At 39.1% G+C, this 21693-nt stretch overlaps 1 protein-coding gene across 3 annotated transcripts in view; it reads left to right on the top strand.

Moving 5' to 3' along the window:
• LOC136882044 (zinc finger protein 771) overlaps positions 1-21693 on the top strand; it is a 128331-nt gene that overhangs the window by 2297 nt on the left and 104341 nt on the right. For all 3 annotated transcript variants that reach the window (XM_067154547.2, XM_067154546.2, XM_067154545.2), the window contains exon 2: positions 6137-6264. In XM_067154547.2, the coding sequence (XP_067010648.2) occupies positions 6199-6264 (66 nt within the window). In that variant the 5' untranslated portion in view covers positions 6137-6198. The remainder of the gene's footprint in view (positions 1-6136; positions 6265-21693) is intronic.

Here is a 21693-nt window from a genome sequence, read left to right as displayed (position 1 = left end):
TGGTTTGGTTAGGTCCGGCTAGTGGCAAAACCATTGGTCTAGGGACAAGCAAAGAGGGTCTGGGAGCATAAGCCCCCAGGTTAGGACCGCGAAGCGGCCAACAGGCCTCTAGCATCCCTTACGAAAGCAAGTGTGTTTCACCAAAAACCACTGATAGTGACAGGTTAGGTTGTGATCCACCAAAAATCTCTGGTAGTGACACGTTAGGTTAGGTTTTGTTAGGTGCGACAGCATTGCTAATTGAGGGGGGTGATCCACTGAAAACCACTCATAGTGAAGGTTAGGTTGTGATCCACCTAAAACCACTGATTGTGACAGTTTAGTTTGTGATCCACCAAAAACTACTGATAGTGACACGTTATGTTGTGATCCACCGGAAACCACTGGTAGTGACACGTTAGATTAGGTTTTGTTAGGTGCGACAGCATTGCTCATTGAGTGGAGTGATCCACCGAAAACCACTGATAGTGAAGGTTAGGTTGTGATCGACCTAGAACCACTGATAGTGACAGGTTAGGTTGTGATCCACAGAAAACCACTGATGGTGACAGGTTAGGTTGTGATCCACCGAAAACCACTGGTAGTGACACGTTAGGTTAGGTTTGGTTAGGTGTGACAGCATTGCTAATTGAGTGGTGTGATCGACCGAAAACCTGATAGTGACAGGTTAGGTTGTGATCCACCAAAAAGCACTGATAGTGACAGGTTAGGTTTTGATACACCAAAAACTACTGATAGTGGCAGGTTAGGTTGTGATCCACCAAAAACCACTGGTAGTGACACGTTAGGTTAGGTTTGGTTAGGTGCGACAGCATTGCTAATTGAACGGGGTGATCCACCTAAAACCACTGATCGTGATAGGTTAGGTTGTGATCCACAGAAAACCACTGGTAGTGACAGGTTAGGTTTGGTTAGGTGCGACAGCATTGCTAATTGAGCGACTGTTGTTGGAAGTACACTTTTGGTCATTACATCACGAATGGGACAGCAACACTATACATACGAGTATATTGCAATCACTGAGACAGGATATGAATTTATGGGTACTCACCATAAGTTGACAGAGGAGTGGACAGAAAATGGGAAAATGGACTTTGTGTGTTTACGTAGATGTATTCCCTCTTAAAATAATAATTACTAGTATGGATACAGCACTGAACAGGAGTTTTAATTCTTTTGGCTAGTTGTACTTTGTCTTAAAACAATAATCATGACTATTACAGAGCTGGACACATGACTGGTTTGTTTTTGTCTAGTTGTACTCCCTCTTCAAACAATAATCACACTGCCGGTAATGAAACTCATGATATGAGTTAGGTTTTTTTTTTTGTTACTCGTAGAAGTTAAGTTGGTAACAGTCATCTTTTGGGGTAAATATTAATTACTATGCGATGCCATCTCCGTTACTGGTAATGTACTATATGTATCTATATATACATCGTTTACACGTGAAACTATCAACTAACATGTTAGCTGAGGGGTTAAGCTGGTGGACTACGGAGTTGAAGATCGCTGGTTCGCGACGGTCAATCGCCAGGAATTTATAACAGGTAAGTAAAATTAGTATATAATATGTAAGTGGAATGAGTACGTATAAATTTGGTTAAATGGAAGCCAGTGAAGTACAGGCGGGAGTTGAAAGAAGGTGAAGAGATAGAAACACCTCCTACCCAGGAGGTCCCGTAAGTATGTCATCATAGCTTTGCCGGCGAATTCTGGCCTTGTTCCGGACATCCAGATCTGCGTTTATTGTCTGTTATACCAGTCTCTTGAAACTTCTTGATGATTGCCCACACTTTTGGATAAGTAACAGAAAGTTCTTTACCGGTACCAATTTCAAGGTAACTTTTACCCTGCAAATGCAGGAAAACCACCTTTGTGCGGAATGACATGGAATGCTCCTTCGTCTTCGGACTCATCGTGACAAGTGAATGACCCATACACTGGTGTCAGACAAGTGACTGAACTGTTTGTCAACTCTGACTGCACAAATCTGGTATGTGCTGCGCTGTCTGTATAACTCAATAACAAACAACGTGCAGTGTGGCAATACTTTTTTGAGCAGGAGAAAACGCTAATTTAATAGATTACAGTACATGTGTTTATCTTGTGTTTAGAAAAAAGGTTAATATAAAAATTAATTCCTTTATTGAGTAATGGTAAATGGTATACATACAATGTTCCCACTATTTATACAGTTGTATTATATGCAAAAGGTGTCTGTGCCAATACATTTTGGTGCCAGTGTGCATGCTCTTCCAACAGAAATTCAGAACTGCTTCTGAACTGTGAGTTCTGAATTCATGCTGTTCTAACTACATTCAGAACCATTTTGGAGCCAATGCCAGCAGTGCGCATTCTGTACCAGGAACTGAATGTTGTATACATGCACATTTGATTCGACAGTAAATGGTGTGACTAAATGCAGTACTTCTCACTGGAATAGTGAGGTCTTCCATCATCCATTGTTCAACGTTTTTTAACAATTCGTAGATGGCGTTGATACAGTTCACAAATGCCATTTATTAATTCCAACGAACAATTATTAACAATCAGTTCTGGAAGCATTTTGATTCATGTATGCTCATTAAGATAATTTTGAAGGAGTTCATAGTCAGTTCAGAACTGTTTGTTGTAACGAAGCAGTTTACAGCCAGTTCAGAACTGTTTGTTGTAACAAAATAGTTTATAGCCAGTTCAGAACTGTTGTAACGAAGGAGTTCATAACCAGTTTAGAACTGTTTGTTGTAACAAAGGAGTTCATAGCCAGTTCGGAACTGTTTGTTGTATTGGCCATACAGTATATATTGTAGCATAATCAGTATAGGTTGCAACTTTTTGGATAAAGTTGCCAATGAGTACCTGGCTATCCTCTATCAAATAATTTGGTTGATCAATAAGGAACCTGGCTAAACTCCTACTGAATTCAATATATTATATGGTAGCTCTTAAAGGGGCTGGTAACCGAGGTGAGTACTGTGCATCGAGAGAAGACCTATGGCTATATCTGTGTAAGAAATTGCCTCATTAAAATACACAGGGCTTACCCACAATCGTCATTAACATCCAGATGATTTACATAATTTGTAAGTGTTGTGAATAAGACTGGGCTCACCAATTATTATCTGAAGGTTTGTGTATTAACCCAGTATGTCCCAGAATTATAATTTGTTAATTAATGTGTAACTCTGTCATAATTGGTCTCAGTGGTCCTAAATGGGTATGAAAATAACAATAAAATGATTTTCAGATGTAAGATACTCTCGCAGGAGGGTGTTGCCATATGGCAACGCTGGGTCATACTGGGAAATATTGAGTAAAGAAAAGAAAGACAAGAAGAAATGTTTTGTACAATGTTGTGTTTATTTTTGTAGTAACTTGAACTGTAAATCAATTAATTTAAGGCATTACCAGTTAATTTGTTAAGGCTTTTGGGCCTTCCAATAATGAATAGATCACTGTTTGACTTATTCTATCGATGTAATGGTAACATGCTATTGAGGTCACAATTCTGTTCTTTTTCTAAAGGGATAGTTTACTATGTCTGCGGCCATACTATAGTTTCTACTACTCCTTTCATTCTTTGATGTGGTATTTCACGAAGCATTTGATGCAAAGCCCTACATCACGTATCTTGCAAGCAGTGCGACTGATTGTGGAGCAGTTGTCAGCGGCGCATCTCCTCTTCTTGTCAATGGGAATCGGCCAGTGGTTTAGTCCATCGTAGCGTAGGTATTCTAGAGGAGATCTGTCAGATTTCCGTTTGCGAGTAGGTCCTGGGCCTCTACGGCCTTCACCAAAGTGGTTGCAATAGTAAACTGCAATTTGACGCCTAAATTCTAGTTGTGGCGTACTCGGATGAGCTACTCTATGCAACTGCCACGCGTTGTGCACACATACGTCGCTCAACCAAGTGAAGATATTACTCCACCACTTCTTGCCTCGGTTCCCAATGCAATACAGAGACACATTCTGGTCCATGTGATCAGCACCACCCATGTGCTTATTATATTTGCCAATTACATTTGGCCTGTCAACACCTATTTTCTTTCTTTGTTCCTTGGATAGCATTGCACTCTAGAAGTGGGATTCATTCCGAATGTGGTAGATGCAGCACTCACAACTGAATTATCGACCCGTTTAGTATCATGTATGTCAGTTACTTCCATTTTCAGTGAAGTGCAATATCCTCAAGCCTTCTTCTTTAGGGTCTGTTGGTTCTGAAGTGGACAGTTTTTGGAAATTCTGTTGTCGCGAATAGTACCTGTGCCCGAATAACCTCGAGATTTCAAATAGGCTAGCAACGGAAGGCCGGTAAATAAATTGTCAAAATAAAATGAGAATGGTAGCCGCTCTACATCAAAGTGAACATCATCAATCATACTCAACAGTGGAGCTGTAGACTTCCCAAATCTCTCCTCATAAACTTGATTTGCTCTGGGATTTCTACCGTGATAAATTTCAAAATTTATCAGATAACCTGCTGGAGTACATAACGACCAAACTTTGTACCCAAAGCGTAATGGTTTACCTTTTATAAATTGTTTGTAACTGTGACGACCGCAGTATACTATCATGCTCTCATCGTAGAAAAGGTGCTGTTCAGGGTGAAAATGTTTAAGCATATTGAACGTCAAATTGTCTGTGATAGGTCAAAGTTTCCACACTTTGTCATTGTCATTTCCTGATTTACGGCTGTCTTCAAAATGAAGAAACTGCAGTATCTGTTGAAAGCGATTTCTGTGCATTGATTTTGAAACAATTTCATTCTTTAGCCTTACATCTGATCATCTTCACCACTCAAAACACCACTTTCAATGTCAGGAGGCTCGATAAACAACGCTTCAGGTTCTTCATCATCGGACAGTATTTCTTTCAAGTAGTCAAGAGCTTCTTTTAGTGTTATTGGTCCGAAAATATAGAAAACCGCAAAACCGCATTAAAAGTGCTATACTTTACAAGCAGTCAGGTATTGTGCGCAAACAGTAGGATACAGACTGCTATGGCAATGCTAGGAACGGATAAAAAATTGAAATACCCATTATGTCCCAGCGTTGCCATATGGCAACAGCATCATAAATCCTTATATATCTTCACTTTATAGGAGCCACCATATTTTTCATTTATACTAACGTAATGCTACAACTTTTGAAAGAAAATAGCAATAACCAGAAAGGAATAATTCCTTGCAGGAATATAAATATACCTCTTCATGAAATCGTGGTCCTCTTGATTTGACATTTCTTTTTCTCACTCTCACTTTGCGATGTTACTGCACACAAACCACTGACAAAAAACCATTCAGAATTAACAATACAGGTCCCTATAATGTACAATTCTGACAATGGTTTCATGAAAAGTGAATGGCAACACTGGGACATATCGGGTTAAAAACAAAACTGAATGTACTATATCAGAACATAGTGACTTTCAAATTTTATATTGTATCTGAATCACTGCTGGACTCTAGTGTAAACAGAGTGAGGTTTATATTGAGCAGTACAAAATGTACATGGCCAATAGAGCTAGCAGAGGGACAGGGCGCGGGGTTTGTGTCCTCAGAGTGGCAAAAAGTGGATCATTTGTCCTACAAGTTGAGCAGGAAATGAATAGTTTCGAAGGTTTGGTTGTAGACTTTCTTTTTTTCTTACAGTTGGCTTTACTTTGCACTGACACAGATAGGACTTGTGGGATAGGAAAGAGCTAGGAGTGGGAAGGAAGTCGTAGCCCTAGAGGCAGTTTTCTGTGTGTTCCCATTTTAACACCAATGAAATGCTGGGACTCTACCTTACTCAAGGCCACAGTCACTTCCTTCCCACGCCTAACCATAATGCCATAAGTCCTCTCTGTGTTTGTGTGATGTAAACAAATCTGTAAAAAAAAAGGTAGGTACATCATGCCAGTCATTAGACTTCCAATGTAGAGGGCGATATGTAAGTTGCATAGTCATAGGCTTTTCACAAGGTTTATGCAAATTAATCCCATTTTGTGGGTGAAGGATGTTCTTTCATTGAAAATGTTTATCCTTGAGGTTCAGTTTCCAGGTAAAACTGGAGGTCGTGTGGCTATGAGCACACCTAAAACTACAGACTTGACTACAAAACAGCAATAATAGTGTTTGTTGCTCATGTTTCAGTGCAAGATCTGTGGAAGTAATCTACATCCCAAAACCTTCTATACCTTTGCACACTATTTAAAATGGACATAGAAGTAAAGATCAAAGAGGAACCAATCTGCTTTGAGGAAACTTCAAATACTTCATGCGTAAGTAACAATCCAGGTAACTTTATGGTGATTTCAATTAAACCCTTAGCAGTGGTGTGAGTTTGACTCGTTACATAACTCTACTTTTATGTGATGTTCAGGAGATATCTGAGTATTTTCCTGTCTAATCTCAAGGCACATCATGTCTGAATGCTGAATAAGAAGTGGGTTTCTCTTCATCTTTCTTTGCCTTGTAGCTCTTGTCAGGAAAAATGGCAGTTGGAGTAGCTCAGATTGTGGAGGGCTTGCCTTCTGGTTTCAAGTTGATATATTGAATCCTTTATCACCCTGATGGTGTTAAAGGTGCGGAAATACAGTAGCCTCCTGCGGGAACGATTTCCGTCATCTTAGTGTTTCATAACCTTTAAAGCTAGTTTGCACGACATAGAGTCACTAACTCTTAGGCCAGTGTGTGCGTAGTCGTCCTTCGCTTCGGTAATTTACAATAAGAATAGCAAATAATAGCCATGAATTCAAGGACATGACAAGAATTTTGATCCGCTCTGTCGAAATTCCAGCCCCACACCAACATTGAAATATTCTATCTGACATGAAACAATTAATTACACATTTAAATCTTAAGCATTTGAATAATTCAATGGTAAACCAGTTCATTCTAGAAAGTGTTCTAAGAATAACAAGGCAAAAATGTTAACTTTGATAATATTGTGCCCTTGCAAAGGCACCAAATGCGGTGATCTTCTTTCTTCCTCTGTGCGCCGGCTGCTCCTGTAAATAATGACATTTAAGTGATACTCACCACTGCATGTAGACTCTTCTTCCTCAGTCGTGGTGCGTCCGAAAATATCCCACGGGTTGATAGGCCACACGTCGATCGGGGAGTGAGGAAATGAAAAGATAGGGTAAACTGAACTATAAATGACGGTACCCAAAGACTGAATTAAAATTTAAATAAATAAACTGGTTTATTGAACAAAGTGCAAAGTGCCAAAATTGAAAATAAACTGGAGAAAAATAAACAAAGTGAAATGAAATTGAAATTAAACTAAAAAATTAAATGATCTACATTACAATAACTCAATTATCTGCCATAAATTGACTGAAGGTCGATCACATTTAAATTATTCCAGAATACATCGACACTGTCTCCAAGACGATGACGTGAATAAATTTTAAAAAAAACTCTGGTCAGAAAATACCACCTCATTTGAAATACTGAATTGTAATACATTGAAAAAAATGTCTATCAAAATAAACTTGCGTAGTTGAATAATTAATTGTTTAAGTCATCAAATTAACACTGACTCAGAGGTGTTTATCAAATATTTAACACATGTGACTCAGTTGGGAAACACCTAACTCTAAATAATCATGGACTGCACTAACCATGTATAAGAAATAAGAAAAAGAATTTAAAGAAACAATCATGAACATTGTACTTCATCTACTACATAATCTTTGCCACATTTTAAACTACTCGTGGTTGAAACAAGAAATATTGAAACATGAACCTGAGTGTTACAATCACTCATTTAATTATTTAAACTTCACTTGCATGACTGTGATAGCATGGACCTCTTAAAATATAAAATTAATTAGGCCAAGTGCCTCATGTTTACATCTCAAATGAAAGCGATCCTTTTACATTAAAAGTTCTACTTAATTTGCCGCTGACTGCATTTTCATTACGAACTCGTTATTTGTGGTACCACCACTAGATGGAGGCAGATCCCATCTCATTTACCTCATTCATTTGCGGCACTTATGATACAACTGGTTTATTAAAGATCGCTTCATTTTCCTAATTGAAACGTAGTGGATTTCTAAGGCTTGGTAATTACTGAATGTCTGGTATGAGCATACCACTACTATAGTTTTGACTATGAACTAATCGATGATCTCTTATCCTAACACATGAAATCTTATTTACATAAATGAACCTGTTGATGGAGAAACACTGCTCCAACAAAAAGAAACTGAAATCAAAACTAACCTAACTACACTTACTTATTTACATCAATCAAATACAAATAATTCACGTATGATCAGATCCTACAAATAAACGGTGATAAAATATACACAAAAAAGGATATCAGCAAAAATCTAGATCCCGAACATCGCTGCCTGCTGAAAATTAAAAAAATAAAATAAAATGCGCACATATCGGAGTCTAAAGAAATTTTTACCCAGCTACAAGTAACAAAATATTGTGAATTTGATGGCAATCTTCTAACCTCAGACAAAAATGTCTGGCCATGACACTATTCAGCCTTTATGGACAATAATTACTGGTATTACTTGTCATCCATGATTCTACATGACTGTCAAAATACGCATTGATTCGTTGCTCTGCTCACATATTACCTCGTGCTTTAACTCGCATATATGCCGAGCATCTACTTTCCCTGGAAACTATTTGAAACAATACAGGCTTCTGCCTACAATCATAATCCATGTCGTTACATATTTAACACTCTTGGTTAAATTATTCATCTCTCAATTCTATTTACTCATCATTACTCTCGACGTAGTAACTCATAATACGGCCTCGCTCATATCCGGCGGGCGAAAGAACTGTCGTTCACATCTCTATTTCTTACGACACTGTTCATGACATGGTCCAAATATCACATTGCCATTATCAACGCAGATCATCAGGGATATTATTCACTTAGCTCGATCTTTAGATCATTCTCTGCTTCACATATTACAAAATATCAGAGCTGACTTATCAATGGCTTCCTGTCACTAACTGTTTACTAAAATGACGAGATTGCCTCTCAAAAACACAGCTATTGAAAAATGTGTAACCGCAATTACACATTGAAATAAATATTCACGTGTCCACCAAGTCGTCGCAAAAATATGCGGTATAAGAGCTACCGGAAACGGTCATCTGAATGATGATTACACAACATGAAGCAAGCTGAATGCGCTTGTAGCAAAATAAACATTAAAAATCAACAAGGCGGCATCTACAAAAATCATAACTTCAACAGAAATATCGCTCATAACTAACGTTATAATAACAGGATTATTATTATTATTATGCCAGTCGTCTGTGAGACAGTGAGCTGAGCGGATGTGCTGAGTGGAGCGCGGAGCAATGGGTATCACGTTGACACAATATAGGATAGCGATCGGCAGATGGAACTGTAAAAAGGGAAGCAGAATGGAAACAAGAATGGAGTTAAAGGGTGAAAAAAGGAAGATGGTGGCTACGTTACTGGTGGCGGCGGTGGTGATGGTGTTGCTGATAATAGGAGGAGTAGAGATTAATCCCGGCCCAGGTCCAGTAGGTTCCATTGGATGGGAAGAGTACGAGGCGATTAGAGAGATGATAAGAGAGGCTTGTCAGACGGAGCAAATAAAAGAAATGTTCCGAGAGTTATCCAGGGAATTTATGGACCTAAAAGTGAGCGTCAAAGAAGATGTAAAGAAGTTCGTGGAAGAGGAAGGGTGTAATAAAGATGAGTTAGACCTATTGAAGCAGAAGGTAAGAAGCCTGGAGTGGGACCTGAGAGAAACGAAGAGAGCAGTCGAGAAGAGTTTACAAGACAACGTAAGAAAAAATATCTTCATATACGGTGTCCAAGAAGAAGAAAGAGAGTCTAAAGTCGAACTAGTGTACAAAGTGGTAGAAGTTATCCAGAACAGGATGAATATCAACTTCAGTGAAGTTGATATTGACGATGTACAGCGTGTGGGGAGAGTGAAAGGTAAGAGACCAATTAGAGTGAAATTACTATCGACACTGATGGCGGACATTGTAATAAGAAATTCGAGTAATCTGAAAGGAGAGAAAGTGTGGATAAAACGGGAGATGGACAGGGAAGCCATAGAGAAGAACAGAATTCTGAATAAACATTTAAGAGAGGCAAGAAAACAAGGTCTTAAGGCATATATTAGAGGGCAGCAGCTGGTGGTTGGAAACGGAAGGTGGAATCGAGTGTGGGGGGCGGGAAGGCTGAAAAAGCTTGATGAAGAACATCAACAGCAGCAGAACGTGTCCTTGGCAACAGTGGAAGTAGCAAGGAAGGTCAGTGACGTAGAAAGGAGTGATATTACGGAAGTGAGCGAAGTCCACATCACATCAGGTGCGGGAAGTAGGGATGTGCTGAACAGCAGTGCCAGCAACCAGGTGGGCGGAAATGGAGAGTCCTTGAAGAGTCATCACAACACAGAGATGGAGGAAGCAAGTAATGTGCCACAACTGGTGAGGAGTACAGTGAAAATTGTGAATGAAGGTAACAGTAGGCAGGGTAAGAATGCATCCTCTCCGAGTAAAAGGAACACTGAAAATAAAATGGAAAAAAGACAGGCGCTAAATAAGGAAAGATCATTAAGTTTGAAAGATCTCTGGGGAAAGAAAAAAGGCCTAGGTATGGAGAAAGGGAAGGATGACGGGAGAAAAGAGAACGAGGAAAGATCTGGAGAGGACTCACAGGGAAGAGTGACAAGGAGTAGAGGTGGAAATGGAGAAGCACAGGGGCAAAGAGTGGGAGGGAATAAATAACTAGAGATGGCGATAGGGTTGTGGAATATTGAGGGGTTGATGGGAAAAATAGGGAATAAAGAATTGGAGAAAACAGTAAAGGAGTATGAGATTATTGCCCTAGTAGAGACGTGGTTAGGAAAAGGGATAGAAATTGAATGGGATGGGTATAGAGTAGTCAACGTGATAAAAGAAAAAAGGGAGAGAATGGGAAGAAATCCGGGTGGGATAACAGTTTTAATAAAAAATGAGTTAGTAGAGAGAGTAGAGAGAATACAGAATGAGGTAGAAGGGGTGGTATGGCTGAGAATTAAAATGGGAAATGAAGCGAAGGAGGCAATTTGCCTGGCTCTATTATACAACCATCCTAAAGACTCAACTTATGCTAATAAAACATTTTTTGAAGAACTGATTGAAGAAATAAACAAAATGAAACGATTATTTGTGGAAGATGGAATGATATTGTTAGGGGATTGGAATGCAAGAGTGAGTAATAGGGTACCCGATTATGGGAGAGAGGATAAGGAAGTGAGTGAGTACAGAAGAAATAGTAAAGACAAAGATATAAATAGCTATGGGGTAAGATTATTAGAGTTATGTGCTATAGAAAAATTATATATTTTAAATGGATGGATGCAGGGAGATAGTAATGGTGAGCTGACATTCATCTCATCGAAGGGCGGGAGTGTAGTAGATATAGGAGTTAGCACGGAAATAGCTCTAAAGAAGATAATAAGTTTTGAGGTGACAGAATGTGTGATAACAGAACATATGCCCATCAAGATAAAATTAAGGGGGGAGTATGATGGAGTGAAGAGAAGAGTAGGAAAAAGAGATAGGTATAAGGAGGGATGGAAGTACATTTGGAATGATACCACGATCGAGAGATTGAGAACAGAGTTAAAAGAGAGTGAAGAAAGTATAAGGGTTGAAAGTGAAAGGATGTTGGAAGGAGGAGATGTGGATGAAGTTTTAAAACTAATAGAACGCCCAGTATGGAAGGTGGGTAAGAAAGTGAGAATAAGGGAAGAGATAGACAGAAACATAGGCGCGGGGTGGTTTGATGAAGAGTGTAAGAGGAAACGAATGGTTGTAATGACAGCTCTAGCGGACTTCAAGAAAGGAGGGGAACAAGGGAAAAGAGAGGATTATTGTAAAGTAAGAAGAGATTACAAGAAGTTACTAAATGAGAAAAAAAAGTGCTGGAAAGAGGCGGAAGCTGAGAGAGTAAACAGGTATTGCAAAGAGAAAAGATTTGATAGGGTTTGGGAAACTATAAATAAGATAAAGAGAACTAGATCGACAGGGAGAGGAACAATGATAACAGAAAATGAGTGGATAGGATATTTTGCTGAGCTTTTGGGTGGGAGGGGAGAAGGCCAGGGGGGTATGGAAAAGACGTATATTGTAAAGGAAGTACAAACAGGAGTACAGTTACTAGATGAGGAGATAACAAGTCAGGAAATAGTTAGGGTGTTAAGTAAAGTAAAAACCAAAACAGCGGGTGGGGCAAATGGTATTACTAACAGGATATGGAAGGAAGTAGGAGCAAATGAAGTAATGTTGAAAGTGATGGTGAAATTTTTTAACAAGATATGGGAAACGAATAAATTCCCTAGCGAGTGGAGAAAAGGAGTACTTTGTCCTATATATAAGAACAAAGGAAGTCGAAGTGATCCAAACAACTATAGAGGAATAACACTCCTGGACTCGCTGTCGAAAGTATATACAGGAATTTTAGCTAATAGGATTATAAATTGGGCAGAGAAATATGGAAGGATTTCGGACTATCAAAATGGATTTCGTAAAGAGAAAAATACTGTGGATAATATATGGATTTTGGATACTTTAATTACGAAGTATGTGAAAATAGCAGGGAAGAGATTATATGTAGCAGCAGTAGATTTAGAGAAAGCCTTCGATGCAGTGAATAGAGAGGCGTTATTTACTAGATTAAGAGAGGTTGGGTTATCGGTAAAAATGAGGATGGCAATAGAAGGAATATATGAGAAAGTATTGGTGATGATTAAACTAAAAGGGGGTGGGTTGAGTAAGTGTATGGAATCGAAAAGGGGTGTGAGGCAGGGTTGTAAGCTATCACCCATATTATTTCTACTGTTTATAAATAATATATTGGATAGACATGGAGGCGAGAGATGGCAATGCCCTTGGATTGGTAAGAGGGAGATACCGGGGCTGCTATTTGCAGACGATTTATTGATCTTGGCATTAACAGCAAAGGGGTTGCAGGAAGGACTAAATGAGGTAGTGAAATATACTAGAAGATGGGCACTCAAGATAAATGTACGGAAGACGCAGATAATGATATGTAGGAAGAGGAAAGCCAAAAAAGAAAAGAAATTCTGGACAGTCGAGCAGCAAGAAATCAGACCAGAAAAACAAATGGAGTATTTAGGAGTTATAATTAGTAGTAACGGCACGTGGGAAAATCAGATTAGAAGAGCCAGATATAAAGGGAGGGGAGCACTGGCAGTAGTGGGGATATTAGAAAATAAATTTCCGGATATAAAGTACAAAATACAGAGATTGGTGTTCCAATCAATGGTCAAAGGAAAAATGTTATATGGGGTAGAAATATGGGGATTAGAGGAAAATAGAAAAGAACTAAACCAGGTGGTGGCGAAATTTAGTAAGATTATTATGGGAGTCCCAAACTGTACTGCAAATGTGGGGGCTAGATTAGTATGTAAAGAATCGATAGACACTACTATAGCCAAGAGGGTGATGAAGTATTGGATGAGATTGGAAGAAGGGAAGGGAGGGGATTTAGTACAAGACACATATAGGTTCCAGAAAAATATGGAGAACGAGAGGTATTGGGTAAATAAGTGCAAAAATAAATTACGAAAACTGGGGTTAGGAGATATAGGATATGAGAGGTGGAGAGAAAAGAAAGAATGGGTATGGAGAAGGGTTATAAGGAGAGTTGCCGATATAGAGAGACAGAGTTTAATAATGGAATGTAGAGAAAGAGCCTCACTATCAGTATTTAATAAATTGTTAGAAATCATGAACCCGAAAATCGAAGTGGAGGACCGGAAGGGCAAGAGAGGTCTATACTGGTGGATTTTTGGAACTCCTACTAACAGAGGCTGGATAGGTACAGAAAATGCAGGTAGATGTATTCTGTGTGGAGAAAAATGGTCGGACCTACATATATTCATCGAATGTAGGGAGTTAGAAAAGTTGAAAAAGAAGGTGTTGAGTAAAAAAGAGATAGAAAAAGTAGAAAAAAATTGAAAAGATGACGGTTTGGCTGGCCAGAGAATGGGGAAGAGGAACAAATATTTCGAAATATTTAAATATGGTTAGAATGAGATTTATAAAGAAATTAAGAGAATAAGGGGAAAAAGAGGGTTACAGACGAAGGAGAGGAAGGAGGTAGACGAAACTGCTAGGTTATATAAAAATTGAAGACAATAAGAGGAGTTTGAAGTACAATCTGATTGTATGATGAAAAGAAGATTTGTAGATATTTGGAGAGGATTGCATGTGTGAGAGAACGGAGGTGGTAGTTAATGTTAGAAAAAAAAGACTAATAAAGCAACGAGGGATGTGAGTAAGAGGAACTGTTAGACGGTTTAGAAACGGAAATAAGCGGAAGAAAGAGAAGGAATAAGGGAAAGCCAGGTTTGATTGTTGGCAATTAGATGGTTTAAGATTTAAGTTAAAAAAAAAAATAATTATAGAGTAGTTTTTTAGTTTTAGTCTAAGACTCGTAGGAGCTATAGAATTGTCAACAAATACATTTGTAAACAGTATTAGAATATGAATGATAGGGCTAGTGGACAAGAAAAGGTGTTTGAATAACATAATAGTAGATAATTTTAAACTCTGGCTTAAAAATTTTAATAAGTAATGAGTGGCCGTGAGGAAGAGGAACTGTTGGACTGTTTAGAGATGGAAAGGATTGATAAGTGATGTGAGGAAAAGGCAGATTTGTTTTGTGGCAATTCCGTGGTTTAATATGTAAGTTAAACTATTTTTTTAAAAAATGCAATTAGGAAGTAGTTTTAGTCTAAGAGACGCAAGAATAAGAGAGAAAAGCGATGAGCAAGGAACTGGAAATTGTCAACAAGTGTGTTTGTATATAGTGTATAAATATTAACTATACGGTATAGTGGAAAGTAGTTAGCGAATAAGTATTATAAGAGAGATGGACAGAGGCTAGGAAGAGTAAGAGGGGAAGATTGGGGATGGAAGGGGGGAGGGGTATAAGAGACTGACGGGTGGGATGGTCCAGTCCCATCCCTAGGTGAAAGAGGAAACATGTCCGCTCACAGAATAACAAGTGAATCAAGATGGTGGCAGTAAGACGACACGATTATAGGCGGAGCAGTAGATAAATGCGTGACGGATCGTATGATGGACCGGAAACCGCCTCTACGATTCGCCACGTAAGATGAGGAGAGAAGTACGAGTTATAGGTGGGGGTAATATCTAACCCGGGAGGAGTGGCTGAAGCGGCCAGGGTGGGAAGGCTCTCTCCTCACAGGGAATGCCGCATGCAGCCGAGGTTTTTTATTTTATTTTTTTAATGTTTAGTTAGCTGTAGAGAGTAGATAGGGGATGCCCTTACATGCGGAGGAGTTCCTCGCATACCAGAGGCATCTCAATAGTTTTAGACAAGTTGGTGCAGTGTTAGGCTGGATTCCGCCGACATTGACACCACCAAACAAGTAGAGTAGATAGTAATTGTATTGTTTGGTTTATATTATTTTGTGCGGTTTTTTTTGGGTTCTTAGTTAGTAGTTTTAGTGTAGATAGTTAGAGCTTTATATTATATATAATAGGATGTTAGTTTATATTGTTTTGTTTTGTTTGGTTTATATTGTTTTGTTTGGTTTTTTGGGTTCATGTGTATTTTATGCTCTTTATTGTCTGTAACCGATGGTGCAAACTAGGGTGGCAATAAAGAGTTATCTATTTATTTATTTATTATTATTATTAATCTGCATTACACTCATTTAAATCTCATAAGATAGCATTCTAATCTGTCAAAGTGACTTACTACAAAATGATCCAGAAATAATATGCAAACACATTTGCGTAAAGATAGTACGCAAATAACCCTAGCTCACACTTATTATTATTATTATTATTATTATTATTATTATTATTATTATTATTATTATTATTATTATTATTATTATTATTATATGAATTATTTACAATCCTATCTAATAGTCTAAGCTACATTTGATCATGGATTGGATTTCCATCTTGAAGCTGATGTGGTATTCCGAATTATCATACACGCATACTTGATACATTTTTATAAAGGCGTTACACACGTTCACATTTGCATAAACACTCGCATTTTCTAGCACTTCAATGAAGCTTATACAATAACACTGCATAAACACCTGACGTGAAGTCGAAAGTTTTCTCTCCGCTACCTGCCTGGCGTCGTGCTGTGCCTCACACACCCCTCTCAGTTTGTTTGTTTAAGGCTTACCGGTTGTTCACCTCTTCGAAACATAACAGTGTAGTCAAGGTTTTAACACCGCGGCCTTCCATTAATGAAGCAAAGTCATTCTCCTCCCTGTAACTGCTTTAACTAATTTCTCCCCGTAATATCTCGCTTGCCATAACAGTTCATTGAAAGTGATGAAAACAAGCTAAAAGTACTGTTTCCAATGATGTGGAGAAATTTTATACTAATCGTCCTCCAAAATAAAAGAATAAAATGGCCTTTCAACAAGTATCAAAACTACACGTGGATTAGAAAAATCTCATGCAGTTACGTGTTCGGACATGTTCCGTTGTCCCTCTCGGTTGGTTGTGTAAGTTCATTTAAGGCAAGTGTTGAAAAGTGTAGCTATTGCCTGATTATCTCGGCATAAATTCAAATAAAAATAAAAGTTTGTTAAAGTGTTCATTTCTCCTGAAATATTACTCTCACAAGTGACTACATGGCTCACTCGGATGCCAACAAGTGTCTCTGATCGCGTTCCTACCAGACTCAGAATTCACAAAAGAAAAACGTTCACACAAGACTGAACTCACTCCGTACAAGAGTGAATTTGAAAGCTGACACACACACTGGATTAAACACCAACTAACTGAAGATTCACCACGCTGCTCGTTGGTTTTGTAAACAGTTCTCCCCCCACTTTGAAAATAGTTCTGTGGAAGGGATGTGGCGTAGTAATCTAGCACTTGGGACCGCTTTATTATACGTCCGTAGGTTAAAGCTTCAAAAAATATGTTCAACATCATCCTAATTTCGGTCTGACTTACTTGTTATATTGCGCCGTGGGAAATGATCACATGGTAATCCATACGACGGCGCACGTCACCGGCATTATTTTCTTCCTGCGAATGGTCTCTTCCCGCCATGATGGTTCAGTTCCTGGGCAATACCACTGTTCCATGTAAAGTTAAAATTTTCTTAATTAACCACTAATTAATCACACATTTGCACCGATAAATTTTCAGATATTATTAGGAAGTCAGGACACTGTTTTCCACAATTACTCCGGGCTCCAAATAGCGAAATACTGGCTGCAGATTCCCGCTATGACAAAACATTTTAATTTGCAATTTTGTGATTGGCTGAGACGTTCGCGCTCTCCGCAGCATGGATGCTTCCATTTTCTGCCGAGGGTTGACGGGTATTATCGTTTTCTCTCTTGCACTTCTAAGTAGGTTAGGTTTCAATGCGTGATTTTCCCGTGAGAACCGAGTAGAAAGTTCCCACTCCTTGTCGGCACCATAAACTTTATTGGATGTACCACTTAGGCCAGCTATCTGCTGTTCGTGCCATGAGAAAAGTTTTGCGGATCTCCTTGCAGTCTGACCGGCGCCAGAATGTTGCTTTGTGACTGCCAGCTTTCACAGCCTACTGTTGTATTCCAATATGCGAATTATTCAACTTTTAATTCATACATTAATTACGCAAAGTCGCTTATGGTTGCAATATAATAGCTAATTTTGTAATAGGCACCCACTTAAGTCGGCTACAACAGAACAAGCAGTAGCAAGGAACATTTTGTCACTGATCAATTTTTCTAAGGAAACAATCTGATGTTTTAACATATGTTTTAAAGTGTTACATAACATAAGAATTACCTGTTGAACTTTTTATAAATATTGTAAGGTGTTCCATTACAACAAACATTATCAAAAAGTGGTCAGTATGTGTGTGTGTGTGTATGTGTGTGTTAAATGTAATGGTATATTAATGATGTCCTATGCATAGAAGAATGATGTTAGACCTTAAGATGTGGAGAATATTGATTTATGATGTAGAAATCACTGATGATGTGAGTTGGGGCTCCTCAAACATGAACACATGAAATAATTGTACAAAATAAGAAACTGATAACATATTGACAGGGCAGATCAAACTATCACCCTGGATGTCATTCATTGTTATTGGAAATAGTGGATAATTGTTGGCATTGGAACCTTGTATTCATTATTTTTCCCCATGGATATTTTCAAGATTGGTTACCAAAAACTAAATCATTTCAGTGTAAATTTACTGAGTAGGGCCTGTTCTTTAAAGAATGGCACCTTTATCTTACCTACAAGGCCCCAGTAAAATTTTCAATGAAGTTGAGATATCAGTACCTGAAACTTAGTGCAGATTCTGGATCCTATCAGTGCTATGGACTTTTTTCATTAGGTAAAACTACTGCAGTGACACTTAGGTTACTGTTCAGGATAAAATTACGGACTGTGACTGGTCGCTTCCTTTTCACCTGAAATCATGAGGGGATCCATTAATGCAGTATTGATAATTCTATATTATCCTCTTTGGCACGAACAGGTTTAAATCAACGTTTATATGGGGAGCTTGCTCATTAATGATATTTACTCATCTTTTCTCCTGATTGCAAATGTTTTATGGTCAACTTTGATAATTGGATTTTCCACTGTCACAGTACTCTTAAGGCTTCCTAAAGTGTTGCTTTTGAGATTGCACAGTGGATAAACCTAAGGGAGTACTATACATATTCTCTGTTAGAGTGAGGAATTCACAGGATGCAAGTGGATTGTGAGATGGTTAAGTACTCCATTGAGATGAAAAATCACCTTGTACTTCATTTAAAATCCAGTTAATGGCAAAGGAGTTGACTACCTCTTTTTCTACCATCATACTACAACACTGGTATCACCTAACCTGATTGTGTGGCTGTAGGTACTGCAGCAGCTTTATCTATATATATAAAATTGGATGTTGGTATATTTGAAGTTAATAGACTCAAAAACTACTGGACCGATTTCGCTGAAAATTTCACAGCTTGTTCTTATTACTTCTGAAAAGGATTATGAAGTGTTTTGAACGAAATCCGCTAGGTAGTTTTTTTATGATGAGTAATTTTAGGTAATTTTATTTAATTGAAAAGCCGCACCAAGGTTGAATTAACATGATGGACAGATTGTCGCTAGGTGACAACATCTTATGCTATGTCATGTAGTTTTATACTAAATGCTGTATACAGGAGGATCGAAACACGCTGCCATGTTTTATAAAGTACCTTTCCTGATAGGAGATTCATTCTTATGCCTGTTATTTGGAAATAGCAATCAAACATGCCGTGATCGAGATGTACTTTCAAGTCATAGAACCAACTTGGATAGGTCTGCCCAGTTTGAAGAATGTAGCTGTGTATTAGGTGTGTAAAATATTTAAGAAACTGGGAAAAATATAGAATATCAACAGTAGAAGTAGTATAATGGGAGAGTTCTGCCGCCTCCTGCTCCGCCCGCGGCGCGGGAAATTTAAATTCTGGCGGGAAATTTGATTTTTTGGCGGGAAATTTGAATTTTGGCGGGAGATTTGAATTTGTAAACAAAGCCACGTGCTTTTTGACAGCTGTCATCGACAACAACGCATCGCTAACCTCACTGCTGCCATCTTAACGGGCCTAAACCTCAGTAGTGCCAACTTAACCTAACTAGCGCGAGACAAACAAAGCCACGTGCTTTTTGACAGCCACGTGCTTCTTGACAGATTTGTAAACAAAGCCACGTGCTTTTTGACAGCTGTCATCGACAACAACACATCGCTAACCCCAGTACTGCCATCTTGACGGGCCTAAACCTCAATAGTGCCAACATAACCTAACTAGCTCGAGATAAACAAAGCCACGTGCTTTTTGACAGCCACGTGCTTTTTTGACAGCTGTCATCCGCCATCTTTGAGCACTGTGCTGCCCTCTTGCGTCACCTGACATCGGCAGTGCTGCCATCTTGGCGGGCCTAAACCTTAGTGCTACCAACTTAACCTCACTAGCGTGAGATAAACAAAGCCACGTGCAGCTGTCATCCGCCATCTTTAAACTACAGAGCACTGTGCTGCCCTCTTTATCGCAGTAGCTGTAAATTCGTCACCTGTCATCCGCAGTGCTGCCATCTTGACGGGTCTAAACCTTAGTGCTACCAACTTAACCTCACTAGCGCGAGATAAACAAAGCCACGTGCTTTTTTGACAGCTGTCATCCGCCATCATTAATCTATAGAGCACAGTGCTGCCCTCTTTAGCTACTTACCTTTGAAATGTGGTGGCGGATAATTTGAAAAATGCTTTTTGACAGCAACCATCTTTGTGCACCGTGCTGCCCTCTTAAACAAACTCACGTGCTTTTTTCTGACAGCTATCATCCGCCATCTTGCATCACAAACCTCAGTGCTGCACTCTTTAGCTAGATACCTTTGAAATGTGGTGGCGGCAATTTGAAAAATTCTACATTCTCTTGTTTGGAAACAAACCCATGCGCTTTTTTGACAGCTATCATCCGCCATCTTTAATCCAGAGAGAACAGTGCTGCCCTCCATGTGGTGGCGGCAAATTCTACATGCTCTTGTTTGGAAACAAGCTCACGCGCTTTTTTGACAGCCGTCATCCGCCATCTTTAATCATCAGAACACAGTGCTGCCATCTTTAGCTAGATACATTTGAAATGTGGTGGCGGCAAATTCCACATGCTCTTGTTTGGAAACAAAGCCATGTGCTTTTTTGACAGCTGTCATCCGCCATCTTTAATCAACAGAGCACCGTGCTGCTATCATGCGGACAATTTCATCACCTGTCATCCGCCATCTTTAATCCACAGAACACCATGCTGCCCTCTTTGTGGCTATTACCTTAAGCACGTAGTAGCGGGCAATTTGAAAAGTTCTGTTAGCTATCATCCGCCATCTTTAATCAAGAGAGCACCGTGCTGCCCTCTTTAGTTAGATACCTTTGAAATGTGGTGGCGGCAAATTGAAAAATTCCACGTGCTCTTGTTTGGAAACAAACTCACGTGCTTTTTTGACAGCTACCATCCGCCATCTTTAATCAACAGAGCATAGTACTGCCCTCTTTAGTTAGATACCTTTGAAATGTGGTGGCGGCAAATTCCACGTGCTCTTGTTTGGTAAACATAGCCACGTGCAGCTGTCATCCGCCATCTTTAATCCAGAGAGCACCGTGCTGCCCTCTTTATCGTAGTAGATGTAAATTCGTCACCTGTCATCCGCAGTGCTGCCATCTTTAGCTAGACACCTTTGAAATGTGGTGGTGGATAATTTAAAAAGAAAAATTCTACAGCAGCCCTCTCTCGACGCTAATTGCATAAGATGGCGGCTATACATGACTCCTTAAGGGTGCTTACGCAAGATGGCTGCTATACACAGGTTCTTATGAGGCACCCTTGGGATGCTTGCGCAAGATGGCAGTTATACATGGCTCCTTATGAGATGCCCTAGGGATGCTTGCTCAAGATAGCGACTGCTCTTATGGGACGGCTTAAGTGTCCTTGCACAAGATGGCTTGAGACGCCCTAAGGATGCTTGCGCAAGATGGCGGACACAAGATGGTGGCTATACACAACTCCTTATGAGACGCTTTAAGGGTGCTTGCGCAAGATTGTTGCTACTCTTATGAAGAATGCTAGCTTAGAGGCTAACGTGTCGTGCTAGTTCGATTCATTAAATTTAGGGCTTAAATGCAAAAT

The sequence above is a fragment of the Anabrus simplex genome, chromosome 10 (assembly GCF_040414725.1).
Source record: "Anabrus simplex isolate iqAnaSimp1 chromosome 10, ASM4041472v1, whole genome shotgun sequence".
Classification (NCBI taxonomy): Eukaryota; Metazoa; Arthropoda; class Insecta; order Orthoptera; family Tettigoniidae; genus Anabrus; species Anabrus simplex.
Note: the sequence above shows the minus strand (reverse complement) of the source record. Positions and strands in the feature narration are given on the sequence as shown.